This window comes from Hippopotamus amphibius, chromosome X (assembly GCF_030028045.1).
Source record: "Hippopotamus amphibius kiboko isolate mHipAmp2 chromosome X, mHipAmp2.hap2, whole genome shotgun sequence".
NCBI lineage: Eukaryota > Metazoa > Chordata > Mammalia > Artiodactyla > Hippopotamidae > Hippopotamus > Hippopotamus amphibius.
Genome location: NC_080203.1, coordinates 77,033,044 through 77,050,085, shown reverse-complemented (window position 1 = coordinate 77,050,085; position 17,042 = coordinate 77,033,044). Strand labels below are relative to the sequence as shown.

General features: G+C 40.4%; 1 protein-coding gene across 1 annotated transcript in view; it reads right to left on the bottom strand.

Annotated features, from left to right (window-relative positions):
* The window catches only part of TEX11 (testis expressed 11), a 338,452-nt gene extending 323,877 nt beyond the window's left edge, over positions 1 to 14,575 (bottom strand). The window contains exons 1-3 of the mRNA XM_057717635.1: positions 14,544 to 14,575; positions 5,565 to 5,694; positions 4,849 to 4,906 (exon numbers count right to left, since the gene is read on the bottom strand). Of these exons, the coding sequence (XP_057573618.1) occupies positions 4,849 to 4,906; positions 5,565 to 5,694; positions 14,544 to 14,575 (220 nt within the window). The remainder of the gene's footprint in view (positions 1 to 4,848; positions 4,907 to 5,564; positions 5,695 to 14,543) is intronic.
* Between the last annotated feature and the right edge of the window lie 2,467 nt (positions 14,576 to 17,042).

Here is a 17,042-nt window from a genome sequence, read left to right as displayed (position 1 = left end):
TAGCTGTGGCGAGGGGGGGCTACTCTTCATTGTGGTGCAGGGGCTTCTCATTGCCATGACTTCTCTTGCTGTGGAACACAGGTTCTAGGCACATGGGCTTCAGTAGTTGCAGCACATGGGCTCAATAGTTGTGGCTCACAGGCTCTAGAGTGCAGGCTCAATAGTTGTGGCATACGGGCTTAGTTGCTCCACCGCATTTGGGATCTTCCTGGCCCGGGGATCAAACCCAAGTCCCCTGTACTGGCAGGCAGATTTCTTAACCACTGCGCCACCTAGGAAGCCCAGCCCTATCCTATTTAACAATGTTATCAATGATTTGGATGAAGAAGTTGAAAGAGAAACAGATAACAAATAAGATAGAAAATATAATTATGAATGAAAATTAAATCTCCAGTTATAGCAATGACATTAATGTAAGAAAAAATTAAAGACTGCCTTTAAGTCTCCAAAACTAAGTGCACCAATATATGACAGGCAAGATGTAGCTTAACAGAATCATGTATTAAAAGAAGACAAAGGATCTTCTGGGGAATCAAAAGCTCAAAATGAGTCATCAGTGTGGTGTGATTGCCACCACCCTAAAAAAGGGGGGAAAAATCAATCTTAGCTATATCAGTATCTAAAGACAATGATGATCATTCCTAAATCTAAAGAGAAAGATTATTTTGAGCTGATCATATCGAACCTAGAGAACTGTGTTCTGTTCTGGGTACCATACTTTAAGGAATAACATGAAAAGAACAGGGCATGTTCAGAGGACAGCACACAAAATGATGAGAAGACTAGAAACCATGTAATATGAGGAATGACTGAAAGAACTAAAAATGCTGAATCTGAAGAAGAGACTTCCCAGGGGACATAAGTATCTTCAAATAGTTGAAGAGCTGACATGCAGAAAAGGAGTTACAATTATTTAGACCCAGTGAGTATAACTTAGACCAATTTCTATTCCTTTTTAGCCTTGAAATTGACTGGAATTGTTGGTAGAACAAGATGGATGTTATGTCAATTCTCCCTGAGAAGAAAATAAGCTAAGCCATCATGTGGCCTTTTGTGGTCCACTTTTACAAAACTTGACTGAAAAGGTTATGTACACAGAAAAGAAAACTCAAATGGTCAATAAATCTATGAAAATATACCCAACTTCACTAGTTATCAAAGAAATGCAAATTAAAACACCCATGCAATATGATAACATTAGAGAAAATGGAACTGGCTGAGGGGTATCTGGGAACTCTCTCTGCACTATCTCTGTAACTATCCTGTAAATCTAAAATTATCCCAAGATATGGGGAATTGCTGTTCAAAGGGCATAAAATTTCTGTTATGCAAGATATGAATAAGTTTGAGATCTTCTGTACAGCACTGTACCTATAGTTAACAATACTGTAGTTTGTACTTAAAAATTTGTTAGGAGGGTAGATCTTGTGTTGTGTTCTTATCACAATAAATAAATAAAAAAACAAAAACAAACAAAAAAACATCACCCTTCACTCACGCAAAATTTTTTTTGATAATACCAAATATTAGCAAGAATATAGGGAAAGAGAAAAGAAGAGGGAGTATAAATTGCTAAAACTACTTTGGACAGCAATTTGGCAATATTTGTTAAGTTAAAGATGCTTATAGCTTTTGACCCAGCAGTTCAGCTTCTTAATGTACACCCCAGAATGGCACTGCGACTACAGGGTAGCCACTAGCCACATGTGACTATTAAGCACTTGAAATGTGGTAAGTCCAAAATGAGATATGCTTTAAGTACAAAATACATACCAGACTTCGAAGACTTTGTACAGAAAAAAAAAGAATGTAAATGATCTCATTAATAATTTTTATATTGATTACATGTTGAAATGATAACATTTTGGATATACTGAGCTAAATAATTTGTATTGATAAAATTAATTTCATCTGTTCAACCTTTTTTTAATGCGGTACTAGAAAATATAAAATTACTTGCTTGCACTACATTTCAATTGTACAGCACTGCCCTAGAGCCTCACCCACTAGCGCTCAAGAAATAAATTAATTTAGTGAGTCTTAACCAACAGTTTTTAAATGAAAAAACATAGAACAGAAAAGATCATAGTGTGCCGCATGTAATAAGGGTAAAATTATTTCATTAAACTTTTGATACAGTGTGTATATACTGGGATGTGATGTGAAATATATTTCCTTGCCATAGGTGGTGGTCAAAAAAGTTTGAAAGCTCCTGATAAACTCTCCAAAACACAATATTGTAATGCTGTTGAGATTAGATGAATTATGATACACTTATACTCAATGTAATATTACTAATCAGCAGTGAAAATAAATGAACTAGAGCTAAAATATCCATATGGATATTTATATCCAAATATCCAAAACATAATACTGAGCAACAAAATACAAGCTGCACGGGAAAAAAATCCTACAAATGACACCACTTATGTAATATTTCAAATGATGAAAAACAGGCACCTTAATCTTTTAGTTCTTTGGAACAATGAAATATCTGAAGCATAGGACAAAATGTGAAGATTCAACAAATCTTAGTGGTAGTTTTACAGGTGTTCATTATATTATTCTCCTTACTTTTCTGTGTGCTTCAAATATTTATGTAAATACCAGGTCTCAAACACCATATACTTAAAAGTCATAATCCCTATTCAATGTTTATATCTTTTTTTTTTTTTTTTTTTTTTTGCCAGAGGAATTGTGTTTAATTGTTTGGAAACCAGGAGCAGAAATGAAGGGTGATAGGAAAGAGTGTGCGGGCACGCTAGCTAAGTGTCCAAGAAGCCGACAGGGCCAAGTGGCTACAGGTCAGCAAAGATGATTCGTCGGTTTCGAACCAGATGCTCATCTGACATGGAAACTGCAGCTGCTCATGAATAAGACCTGGAGATCCAGGAAGCTGCCGTCCTGGGGCCGCCTTTCCCCGAAGCGTGGCTGCATCCAGAAGCCGGGGTGAGGGGGGCTGGCCGCTGGCTGGCGGAGAGAGGGGAGTGGGCTTCCTGCTGTCTGTGCTGCCGGGGGCTAGGCCTCTGGTCACATGCCCGGGCTTCCTTGTGCTTTGTCTTGTGGCACTGCCGAGGGTATGGGCACCCCTGTTGGCACTCGAGGGCACAGGGCTCCTTGAAGTTGGGTGGAGGCTGGCAAGGCTGCTTGGTGTGCTGCGGCGCAGTTAGCACTCTTTGGGTGGTGGGCAGCACAGCTTTGGCACGGGGCAGCACGGCTGCGGTGGGGGACAGCACAGCTTTGGCACGGGGCAGCACTGCTGCATTGGAGGGCAGCACAGCTGGGGTGCAGGGCAGCACTGTTTTGGCAGGGGGCAGCACAGCTGGGGCGGGCAGCACTGCTTCTGCTTCTGCTGAGACATTCTGGTCCGAATGTGCACCTAATTCACCAGCGCCTGGAGCTTGGAGATGCTGAAGGGGTTCCAATGTTTATATCTTTAAGATAGTATACCCTAAATTAAAACTTAAGGTACATGGTAGTGGGCTTTGCTGTTGTTGTTTTAAAATGACAAGCATTCCTAGAGCCGGTGCTCCACAACAAGAAAAGGCACCACAATGAGAAGCCCACACATTGCAACACAGAGTAGCCCCTGCTCACTGAAACTACAGAAAGCCCGCAGGCCGCAACAAAGACCCAACGCAGCCAAACTACACAAGAGAACTTCTTTCACCAGTGCTCACTCTGAGGATGTTAATTCTCCTAAAGGACAAGAAGACACTTGGCTAATTATTTCCCCAATATGTAAAATGGACACATTACCTGGAAAAGACAAATATTGTGAAACATGGGAGTTAAAAACCCTGATTTTGAAGTTTATCACCCCCACGCCATGCAACATTCCATTTTAAAAATACATTCTGATTGGGTCTTCCCTGATGGTGCAGTGGTTGAGAACCCATCTGCCAATGCAGGGGACATGGGTTCGGGAAGATCTCACATGCCGCAGAGCAACTAAGCTCGTGTGCCACAGCTGCTGAACCTGCGCTCTAGAGCCCACAAGCCACAACTACTGAGCCCATGTGCCACAACTACCAAAGCCCGCATGCCTAGAGCCTGTGCTCCACAGCAAGAGAAGCCACCAAAATGAGAAGCCTGCACACCACAACAAAGAGTCCGCTCTCTGCAACTAGAGAAACCTGCATGCAGCAACAAGGATGCAACATGGCCCAAAAAATGAAAATAAATAATAAATATTTTTAAAAAATGACAAGCATTAACAAAATACTGACCTAAACCTGGTTACAACATATTTCATCATCATATGAATGTGAATTCGAATGTACCACAGGACTAACCATGTCCCCAGAAGAAAAGAAATATGGTAAACTCTCCCATACCTGGCATGGTTGAGGAATCTGGTGTTCTAGTCAATCGAATAGCTTTTGTTTACTAAGAATTCCCACAAGTATCATTCACGGAGTACCAATTTTCAAAAGAATTAAGATACGATAAAATGTACTTAAACCTAAAGCTAAACAGGATATAATATATTTTTCACTGATGATTATGGAAAGGCACTTCAGGATTTAGCAGTAATTTTTTTAATGTACTTTTAACGTAGTAGATTTCTATTTCAGATTAAATGTGTTATTACACATACCATAAAAATCCTGAGAAAACAATCTATGAATTGTGAATTCTATTTCCCTTGCTAGTTTATAAAAGGGTTCCAGTGTCTTAAACATCAACATTGTTTTCCATATACCTAAATGAGAAAACTTGGAGCTATGAATACGCCAAAGAAATAAAATTAGAAAACAAAATACATTCAGAAGATCTTAGATAAGGCAGCAAATAGTTTGACATTTTCTTTACTATTTTGACATTTTCTAGTGTAAAGCTAAATACCTTTGAAGTCCATGAAACGAAAATCAATTTTGTCCATTTTAAAGTCTCTGGCTCGGGCCTATGAAATAAGAAAATATTTTAATATTCTGTCCTTTATTCTCCACCTTCTCCATAAATTTCTTTTCAAAATTTTCCTGTTACTTGTTATGAGGAAATTTTAAAACCCACAAAAAGCACTTAACGAGGGGCAGGAGCAGGCTGTCCTGTGACGGGAACCCGGCTTTGAGGAAATTTTCATCCTACGTCTTTTCTTAGGACAGCCTGCCTCGCGGCACAAAAAACCGGGTTTTGGGGTACTCTGTGACTGGTCTGCCTGGTACTCACTGCCTCCTCCTAATTGGTTCAAAATCCCCCACTGCCCATACATTCAAAGCATCCAATCACTGATGGTCCTTTTTCCCGCTCTCGGCAGACCCAGCTAGCGCCTCAGCTCCCTGCCCCCAACGGTCACCAACCATTTGGCTTCAACCGAATTTGGGTCCTTCACATCCAAACTATATTAACTACTATCTCCCGCTTTCAGTGGCCTTGCACCACTCCCTGCACTTCATCCAAGTCCCAAAACCCTGCCTTTGCCCATCTTCCTTCACTCGAAAATCAGCTCCATAGTTCAAAATCATTTCCTCAGGGCCACTTTAAAAAGTACTGACCTAACCGCCGCATCTCCTTGCCAGTTAGAAACCACCCAACTAACCTGTACCTACAAAATCACTCACCTCAGCCCGAAGAGCCGACGCCACAAAGCTCCCTCCACACGCCGAGACCACGGAGCGGGTAGACGTAGACGTAGACGTAGACGTAGACGTAGACGTAGACGTAGACGGCGCTTGGGAAGCTCCGCCTCCCCTATAGTGACGTCAATCAAAAGCACCGCCCAGTTGAAGTTTTCCCTTCCTCCCAGAGCCTGAGCTTCCAAGCGCAGTCTAGGCGTGAATTTCTGTGGATGCAGTTTAGAGGGCCAGGGTGAGAATCTGAGAGAGAGGGAGTATAGTGCAATACTGAAACATACTGCAGTTACTGCGGGAAGAGTGCAGATGGGCGAGGGTTACAGGAAAGAGGAGAAAAGGCCTTCAAATGAAAAAAAAGAAAAGGGAAGGGAAGGAGGAAGGGGAAAGAAGGGAGGGAGGGAGAGGGGGACGGAGGGAGGGAGGGAAGGAAAGAAAGTAACCAATGTTGTCTACTGGTTATTCAAGAGTAGCAAAGATCAGAAATATCAGAAGTTGAGGAGACTGGAAAACCCTGTAGTTCCAAGACATGTTTCTGCTGCCCTGCCCTTGTCAAATCTGAAGGAAACTAACCACTGACTCCCCTGCAGGCTCACAGCAAGGGCAGGGATGTGACCCAACTCCAAACAAATGGCTTCAGTGATGGTGTGGAATATATATATGTGAACATGTTTGATTCCAGCTAAATCTATGAATGATGCTTGCAAGCAAGGAGTTGGCCTCTACTGAAATCTCCACTCAAAGACAGTAGTGTTAAGGCATGATGCCTCCGAATTTGGAGACTCCCCAAATCAAAACATTAACAAGCCTCCCAACTCTTCCCTCACATACCCCTCTTTTAAGCCTTGTGCACCTCAGTCAAGCCAGATGCAGAGCTGGCTAATAAGATGAAGAGAAGAGATTGCAGCTTCAAATCTGGGAACACTAACAGAGATCCCTCTTCACCCTGAGACTCTCAGAGTCAGTTGTTATTTATCATGGAAAAGATGGGATTTCTAAAAATAATTTATCTTCCTTCTTCAAAATTTTCTGCATGTAGATCACTTAGTACAGTGAAGAAAAGGGGGAAAACAGGAAATACTGCTGTTAACCACTTTTCTTTTGGATCCTCCTCTATTAAATCCTGCAATTTGATATATATTTCACAATCCTAGATTGCTAAATTAGGGGAAGAAGTCTGGTGGAAAAGGGCAGTAGAGTGTACCATAATTGACTGAATCCTCATTCACTATATACTATGTGACCTGGTGCCAGCCACTTAGAATCTCAGCGCCTCAATTTCCTCATCTGTAAGATGGGAATAAAAGTAATTCTAGGCTTCCAGTTCAATGGAATACTGTACATAAAGCATCTAGAACAGTGGCTGGCATATGGTAGGTGCTTAACAAATGTTAATTCCCATTACCACTCTCCATTTCCTAGTTGGCAATTAAGGGCTCCCAACTTCCATCATCCCACCCAAGCTCCTGGTTCTAACATAACTCCTTTGTTCATGGATGAACAGATGAACAAACAGGACAATAATTAGACCTCAGCTCTCAAGCCTACAGTGGTCCTTTTAGAGCTCTTAGTGATTAATAATGTCTGTACTAGAATGGATATCATATTATCCAAGATTATATGAGGCACACTGGAATCAAATGACTCTGTTGATTAATACTGACTGCAAATATGACTCCAAAGTCAGGGCTACTTACTGAGCTGACACCACTGCATTGAAAGTGCCAGTGGAATAAAGGAAAATATGCAGAAAGGTGAAAAACCCTTATGTTGTATGGGTATCTCCAATGTTTTTGTTTTTGATCTAGATGGCCTCTCCATATCTTACAAGTAAGTGAGAATTAAGAGACAGGAAAGAAAAGTAAAAGAAAGAGGAAAGGAGATAATAAAAGAAGCAGGTGCATATTGAGGAGGACACGCAAGAGTGAGAAGTAAAATACCATTAAGCGGCACTCAACATGCTATAAATCATCTTCCCTTACCCCTAGAATAAACTATAAATTTTCCACTCCAACCCTTTAGCAAATTAGTGCAGAAATAGTGAAAGAGATAGTACATAAGGCAGGTGAACAGCTTGGACTCTAATGAGAGCTTATTAAGACTCTCATTAATAGAGTGAATTAAAAGAGAGTAAGCAACCAAGAATGCAAATTAGTTACTAAGGTAGCATTACACCTTGTTAAAAGAAGAAAAACACCTCCAAAATAAATATACAATTATAGTCTGGAAAATCCTAACAACAAAAGTAATAATGAAGTAAGGAAAAGGGGCTTATTCTACCAGATATTAAAACTACCATAAATAAAATTGCATGGTAATAGTGCAGACAGATAAAGGGAACACAATAGAGTCCAGAAACAGGCCCGAGTATATTTAGAAATGATTCCAATGAGTGGGGAAAAGAGCTAGTCAGGAAAAAGTATTGAAGCAACTGGATAACCATTTAAAAAAAAATAAAACCAGATTCCTGCCTTGCTTCATATACCAAAATGAATGTTGGATTAATCGAAGATTAATTGAATCATAAAGCTTCTAGAGGAAGTTTGGGTGTGTATTTTATAAACACGGCAAGATCTAAATATGATCCGAAACCAGAATCAAAAAGGAAAAATAATGTTTTATTTTTCTATTTTTATTTTTTAAAACGTTAACTTTTTAAGAATATTTATTTATTTATTTGGTTGTGCTGGGTCTTAGTTGCGGCAGGCAGGATCCTTAGTTATGGCTCCAGGGCTCCTTAGTAGTGGCATGCAAACTCTTAGTTGCAGCATGCACGTGGGATCTAGTTCCCTGATCAGAGATCGAACCCAGGCCCACTGCATTGGGAGCTTGGAGTCTTAACCACTAAGCCACTAGGGAAGTCCCAATGATATGTTTTACCACATAAAAATTAAAGTCTTCTGAATGATACTATAAGAAAGGTTGAAAGACAAACCACAGATTAGAAAAAGATTTTTTGAACATATATAACAAATAGTTAACATATCTAACATAAAGGAGCTCTTAAAATGAAAAAAACAGGGCTTCCCTGGTGGCACAGTGGTTGGCAGTCCATCTGCCAATGCAGGGGACACAGGTTCAGGCCCTGGTCCAGGAGGATCCCACATGCCACAAAGCAACTGAGCCTGTTTGCCACAACTACTGAGCCTGCACTCTAGAGCCCGTGAGCCACAACTACTGAGCCCACTTGCCGCAACTACTGAAGCCCGCACACCTAGAGTCGGTGCTCCACAAGAGAAGGCACGGCAATAAGAAGCCTGCACACTGCAGTGAAGAGTAGCCCCAGCTCGACACAACTACAGAAGGCCCATGAAAACTCAACACAGCCAATAAATAAAATAAATTAATTAATTAAATTTTTTTTTAAGAATTAAAAAAAATATTCTAGCACATAAATCAGTGAAGGATGTGATCAGACAATTTGCACAGGAAGAAATAGAACTAGCCATTAAACACATGAAGAGATATTCAACCTCACCAACAATCAAAGAAATGCAAGTAAAGCAAGGTGAATGTTTTTCATTTATCAGATTAGCAAAGGTTAAAAAGATTAACAAAACCTCAAATTGACAAGATGTACAAAACAGGCACTCTTGTGCACTATTGGTAGGAGTACGAATTACTACACATTTTCTGGAGGGCAGTGTGGCAATGGGTATCAAAAGTTTAAATGTGTGTACCCTGTTTCCCAACAACTCCTCTTCTAGGAATTTTCCTAAAGAAGAAATTGGAAAATTTTGCAAAGATAGATTAACAGAAACGTTGACACATTGTAAACCTCTTAAATGATCACCTAGTTAAATGTGGACTGTTTATACAACCTACTGTACATTAGTACCACATAGTGGAATACTTACACAACCTTTAAAAACACTGCTGTGGATCACATGATATTATACATAGAAAACCCTAAAGATGCTACCAGAAAACTGCTAGCACTAATCGATGAATTTAGTAAAGTAGCAGGATTCAAAATTAACACATAGAAATCTCGTGCATTCCTATACACTAACAACAAAAGAGCAGAAAGAGAAATTAAGGAAACACTCCCATTTACCACTGCAACAAAAAGAATAAAATACCTAGGAATAAACCTGCCTAAGGAAACAAGAGACCTGTATGCAGAAAACTATAAGACACTGATGAAAGAAATCAAAGACGATGCAAACAGATGGAGGGACATACCATGTTCTCAGGTTGGAAGAATCAACATTGTGAAAATGACTATATTACCCAAAGCAACCCACAGATTCAACGCAATCCCTATCAAATTACCAATGGCATTTTTCACAGAACTAGAACAAGAAATTTCACAATTTGTATGGAAACGCAAAAGACCCCAAATAGCCCAAACAATCTTGAGAAGGAAAGACAGAGCTGGAGGAATCAGGCTCTGTGACTTCAAACTATACTACAAGGCTACAGTGATCAAGACAGTAAAATACTGGCACAAAAACAGGAATATAGATCAATGGAGCACAATAGAGAGCCCAGAGAAAAACCCAGAAACATATGGTCACCTTATCATTGACAAAGGAGGCAAGAATATACAGTGGAAAAAAGACAGCCTCTTCAATAAGTGGTGCTGGGAAAATTGGACAGCTACATGGAAAAGAATGAAATTAGAACACTTCCTAACACCATACACACAAATAAACTCAACATGGATTAAAGACCTACATGTAAGGCCAGACACTATAAAACTCTTAGAGGAAAACATAGGCAGAACACTCTACGACATAAATCAAAGCAAGATCCTTTGTGAGCCACCTCCTAGAATAACGGAAATAAAATCAAAAATAAACAAATGGGACCTAACGAAACTTAAAATCTTTTGCACAGCAAAAGAAACCATAAACAAGACAAGAAGACAACCTTCAGAATGGGAGAAAATATTTGCCAATGAAACAACGGACAAAGGATTAATCTCCAAAATATACAAGCAGCTCATGCAGCTTAATACCAGAAACGCAATTAACCCAATCCACAAATGGGCAGAAGACCTAAATAGACATTTCTCCAAAGAAGACATGCAGATAGCTAACAAACACATGAAAAGCTGCTCAACATCACTAATCATTAGAGAAATGCAAGTCAAAGCCACAATGAGGTATCACCTCACACTGATCAGAATGGCCATCATTAAAAAATCTAGAAACAATAAATGCTGGAGAGGGTGAGGAGAAAAGGGAATTCTCCTGCACTGTTGGTGGGAGTGTAAATTGGTACAGTCACTATGGAAAATACTAGGGAGGTTCCTTTAAAAACTAAAAAGAGAACTACCAGATGACCCAGCAATCCCACTCCTGGGCATATACCCTGAGAAAACCATAATCCAAAAAGAAATATGTACCACAATGTTCTCTGCAGCATTATTTACAGTAGCCAGGACGTGGAAGCAACCTAAATGTCCACCAACAGATGAACGGATAAAGAAGATGTGGCACATATATACCATGGAATATTACTCAGCCATAAAATGAATGAAATTGAGTTATTTGTAGGGAGGTAGATAGACCTAGCATCTGTCACACAGAGTGAAGTAAGCCAGAAAGAGAAAAACAAATACTGTATGCTAACTCATATATATGGAATCTAAAAAAACGGTACTGATGAATCAAGTGACAGGGCAAGAATAAAGATGCAGACGTAGAGAACGGACTTCAGGACATGGGGTGAGGGGGGGGCCAAGGGGAAGCTGGGACGAAGTGAGAGAGTAGCATTGACATATATACACTACCAACTGTAAAATAGATAGCTAGTGGGAAGCTGCTGCATAACACAGGGAGATGAACTCGATGATAGGTGATGACTTAGAGGGCTGGGATAGGGAAGGTGGGACGGAGTTGAGGGAGGGAGGGGGATATGGGGATATATGTATAAATACAGCTGATTCACTTTGTTGTACAGCAAAAAGTGGCACAACAGTGTAAAGCAATTATACTCCAATAAAGAGCTTAAAAAAAAAAACACTGCTGTGAAAACAACCTAAAGGTATAAAACTTGGGAAATGCCTATATCCTATGGTTGAATTTAAAAAAAGAAAAAAGTTACCAACTGCTCAAAAAGGTGTAATTTTATAGATTTGTGACTAAAAAGCTACTATACAGGGAGTTCCCTGGCAGTCCAGTGGTTAGGACTCAGCGCTTTCACTTAAGTGGCCCTCAGTACAATCGGTGGTGGGGGAACTAAGATCCCACACGCTGCATGGTGCGGCAAAAAAAAAAAAAGAAAAAAAAATTGTATATACAGTAGATAAGAAACAAGGATTTACTGTATTAATGTATAGCACAAGGAATTATACCCAATATCTTGTAATAACCTATAAATGGAAAAGAATCTGCAACAAAGCCGAATCACTATGCTATACACCTGAAACTAACACAATATTATAAATCAACTATACATTTCAATTTAAAAAAGATATTGGGATGGTTTTCACCTGGGTATGAATAGGAAGAAACATAAGTGGCTACAGGGACCAAGCAATCCCACTAACATGTAAATCGAAATGAAAAGAGTTCACAAAAAAGATAAATACTTATGCATATTTGAACAAAAATGTCTGGAAGAGTATTTACCAAAATATTAACAATGTTTATCTTTAAGTGCTGGAATTTGGGAGAATCTTTACTTTCTTCTTTATATCTTTCAGTTTTTCAGTGTCCTACAACGAACACATTTTTATCATTAGGGGGAAAATAAAGAAAAGCTATTTCCTTTCAAAAAAAAATCCACAGGAAGATGAGGGAGTTTTTATCTGATCGGCATGTGTTTTTGCAATAAAATATGAGGCAAAGTCAACAGCAGAGAGTAGGAGGGAGAGATTTGAAGAATGTGAGTAAGGTAAGAAACAGTTGTTTCAGAGAGCAGGGGAATCAGAGACAAAAAGAGGATTTCCAGCAGATTGGAGGGCCTGGTCAAAGTTGATGATCGTTGACCTGCCCAACTGTGTGAATGCCTCCAACAATCCTGAACTGCATAGGTGATGTTTGGATTCCTCCAGGTGGGGTGGAGAGTACTCTGGAGTATTGCCTAGTGCGGTGCAGGTGTTCACAGGAGTGAGAATGATAATACATTCAGGAATTGAAGTGGGAAAGGGAACAAGCAAAGATTGGAGGAAACTGATAAGAAGAGAAAGTGTATCTGGGGAGCGGGGGGAGTGTGAATTGGAGGATTCGTAAGGTCAAAGATAAGTTGCAGTGGGGTTACTTGAGCAAATGAGCTGAAACTTGGGAAGACGTAGACCGAGAATTTGCTGGAATTAGTGATTTCAGAGGTGTACATGCTGGCAAGATCTGGAGTACGAGAAACAAATCACAGACCCACTCTCTCCTTCACATATTATAACACTCTCATCCACACACTTCTTGCCCCTTAGTTGCAGGCCCTGGAATTACTTGACTTCAGGAGTGACAGGAATCTACCTTCCTGCCTTCTCTTTCCACTTCACCACTGCAAAATCCTAGGCTCTAGGCAAACTGAATTATAAACTTTCCCATCTTCTTGCCTTTGTGCACAAGGTTCCCGCCTCCTGAAATCCTCTCCCACCATATCTGAAATTACATATTTTACCCATCCTTTAAAGCACAGCTTAAAAGCCTCAGCCTCCATGAAGACTTCGCAGAATTCCCTTTATGTGAACGCCCATGGTACTTCATGCATACCTCTCTTAGAATACTTATTATTTCCCATTTTGTCTTTGTACTTATTTGGGCCAATTTTATCTCTGACTCCTTGAGGAGATTAAGATTAGACCATGCCTAAAGCAATTTTCTACTCCAGCTTCAAGCATAGTGTCCAACAGAGAATATTCACTGTGTTAACTGTTTCCAAACTATGGTGTATGTGATTATTTTAGGTACTGCACAGCCAAACATTTTTAATAGTTGGATATTTTAATGTGTATTAGGAAAATGCTTTCCACTTATGATAGTGGTAAAATGTCTTTTTTAAAGAAGTGTATTTAAGCTTAAAAATGGTTGTTTTTTAAAAATAGTACAGGAATTACACAGAGAAAAATTCATGATGGTTATACTTACCTGTCTGAGGTCTGGGAAACATTGCACTGAATGAAAAAAGACCTCGAGAACCAAATCAATAAACTACTCCTGGGCTTCCCTGGTGGCGCAGTGGTTAAGAATCTGCCTGCCAGGACTTCCTAGGTGGCGCAGTGGGTAGGATTCCGCCTGCCAATGCAGGGGACACGGGTTTGATCCCTGCCCCGGGAAGATACCACGTGCCGCGGAGCGGCTGGGCCCGTGCGCCACAGCTGTTGAGCCTGCGCTCTAGAGCCAGTGAGCCACGGCTATTGAGCCCATGTGCCGCAACTGCTGAAGCCCACGCGCCTGGAGCCTGTGCTCTGCAATGGGAGAGGTCACCGCAATGAGAAGCCTGCGCACCACAACAAAGAGCGGCCCCCGCTCGCCGCAACTAGAGAAAGCCCGTGTGCAGCAATGAAGACTCAACACAGCCAATAAAATAAATAAATAAATAAATAAAAAATTAAAAAAAAAAAGAATCTGCCTGCCAATGCAGGGGACACGGGTTCAAGCCCTGGGCTGGGAAGATCCCGCCTTCCGCGGAGCAACTAAGCCCATGAGCCACAACTACTGAGCCCATGCACCGCAACTACTGAAGCCTGCACGCCAAGAGCCGGTGCTCTGCAACAAGAGAAGCCACCTCAATGAGAAGTCCGCACACTGAAATGAAGGCTAGCCCCTGCTCTCCGCAACCACAGAAAGCCCGCGCGCAGCAACGAAGACAGAAAGCAGCCAATAAATAAAAAAATAACTAAATAAAATTATTTTAAAAAAACTACTCCTTCCTTCACAAATAATTTATTTAAACAGTAGTGCCAGGATTTATCACTCTCTCCTTTAAGCATATAAATACAAGAATCGCCCATCTTAAAAAAAAGACAAAAAAAACAAGCCTCTCCCTCAACTCCCTGTGCCCTGAAATGCTCACCTATAGTCCATGTCCTCTTCCTCACTCTCCATTCACAATCCACTGCAGTTCCCCCCATTTGACAGAAACTGCTCTTTGAATGATCAATTACCTACTAACCGACAAAACCAATGAACACTTTCTGTCTTCATCTTATTTAACTTGGCTCTCTAGGCAGCATTTGGCATTGTTGACGGCCCCTGAGAAGTTCCTTCCTCCCTAGACTTCCACATCACTCTCCTGTCTCCTCAGTCATTCCTTCTCCCCCTCTTCCTGCACCGAGTCCTCCTCTCTATCAATGTTAGAGTTCCCCCAATCTTTTACTATCATGATGATTTTTAAAAGGAATTTTGAAAGTAATGTTTGGCGACGCCCCTGGCGGTCCAGTAGTTAAGATGCTGCACTTCCACTGCAGGGAGCGTGGGTCTTAAGATCCTACATGCTGTGTGGTGCAGCCAAAAAAAAAAAAAGTAACAAAAAGGAAAATAATGTTTGTACCTGGTAAAAAACTAAAAAAGTACAGAAGAGAAACCAGAGGTTTCTGGTTAATTTTTCCAGAAAAAAGATATGTATAAATGCATCCTCTTTCTTTCTTTCACACAAATATTCTGCACCTTGGGGTTTTTGTTCCATTTTGTTTTGTCTCTACTTAAAGTGTGCTTTGGACTCTTTGCATATAACCTCTTGGCACATATCATTCTATCTCAACTTTTCTGTTTTTTTTTTTTTAGTAAATGCCATGTTGTTTTACTTAACCTAGACTTATAATGAGCTTTTATATACAGGAAAGCAGGATCTTCCACCATGCTATCTCATCTTTTTAATGGCTGCATAAGTATTCCACTGAATTAATGTAACTTAACTAGTTCCTGGCTGGTGCACATTAGGTAGCTTCCAAGTTTTACACTATTATGAATAATGTCACTGTAAATATCCTTATATACACAAATTTTTAATTTCTATAAATGAAATTGTCAGATCAAAAGGAATGTGTTTTTAATTCTGGTATCATAAAATTCCCCTCCGCAAAAGTCACAAGAATGTATATCTCTATCACACATAAGATTGCCTGTTTACTCTCACTTTTGCCAATGCCTTGTCATTGAAATGTGTTTTGCCAGTCTGTAAGGTAAGAACTGAATTCTCGTGGTTGTTTCAATTTGCATTTCTTTTATGAGTGAGGTTGAGTATCTTTTTTTATATTTGTTGGCATTTTATATTTTTTCTGAAAACTATATCCTTTACTCATTTTTCTATCAGGTTATTCATCTCTTATTTTTTATGAGAGTTCTTTGTACATAAAGGAAAGGATATAATTTGTGCTTCAAAATTTTTTATTTTGCCCCAAGACAATCTTTAGCCCCACACACAGCTTCCATTACATACTCATTTGCCCTCTGAATTGATGATTCCTAAATCTAGAACTCTAGCCTAGATCTCTAGCCTAGCTCCAAGTTCCAACTGGTGATTATGTATCTTCATCTATATGAAACTAAACTCATGTATGTTTACAAACTCAGCATATCTAGAACTGAATTTATCTTTCCTCAGATATGCTCTTCCTCTTATGCTCTCCATCTTGGCTAATAGTTTGATCATTCACCCAGAAAGTTCATCCAGAAATCTAAGTTGTCCGATTCTTTCTTACCTTCTACATCCAAATGACCAAAAATCCTGAAATATTTTGCCCAAATGACTATGATGCTCTCCTAATTACTGCTAGCAATGCCACACAGTGGTTAGAGAGCACAGGCTGCAGAGTCAGAACTGGGTTCGTATCCCGGCGCCCTGATCGTTCCAAGTTATGTGACCTATAGCGTATTTCTTACCCAAAACCTGTTTCCTCATCTGTAAAAATAATTATCATTGGGTCATTGCGAGAACTAAAAGAGATTATATGCACAGCATCTGGCATGTAATAAATACTGAATAAATGGCAGCTATTATCATACTGCTCTAACTTCCCACACCCTCTTCCAAGCCATCCTCCTTGCTGCTGCCAGACTAATAAATCCAACCACCCTCTTGCTTGGAATCATTCAGTGACAACATCCCCTCCCTTGCACACACACACACACACACACACACCATTTTAAGATAACATCTGAATTCCTAGGTAGGGTGTATGAGGCCATTTGTGGGTGTTATTCACCACAACCCCATATATGCTGCCCTCCAGCCACATTCAACTATATGTCATACCCCAATACAGTAAGCCTTTTCACACTTCCAGGGCTTTGTGCACACTGTTCACTGGCAGACAAGCTCTCTCCTCAGTCCACTTCATAAACACCTACTCAAGGGAATTCCCAGGCTGTCCAGTGGTTAGGGCTCCATGCTTTCACTGCCGAGGGCCCAGGTTTAATCCCTGGTCAGAGAACTAAGATCCCACAAGCCACAGGGCGCACTCAGGTCAAGCACCTCCTTCTTCGCGCTTCTGCAGCGCTCAGCACTTACCCCTGCCCCGGGACAAATCACATTGTTTCTTGTGTACCTCCTTGTCTCCCCAACTAGATCGTG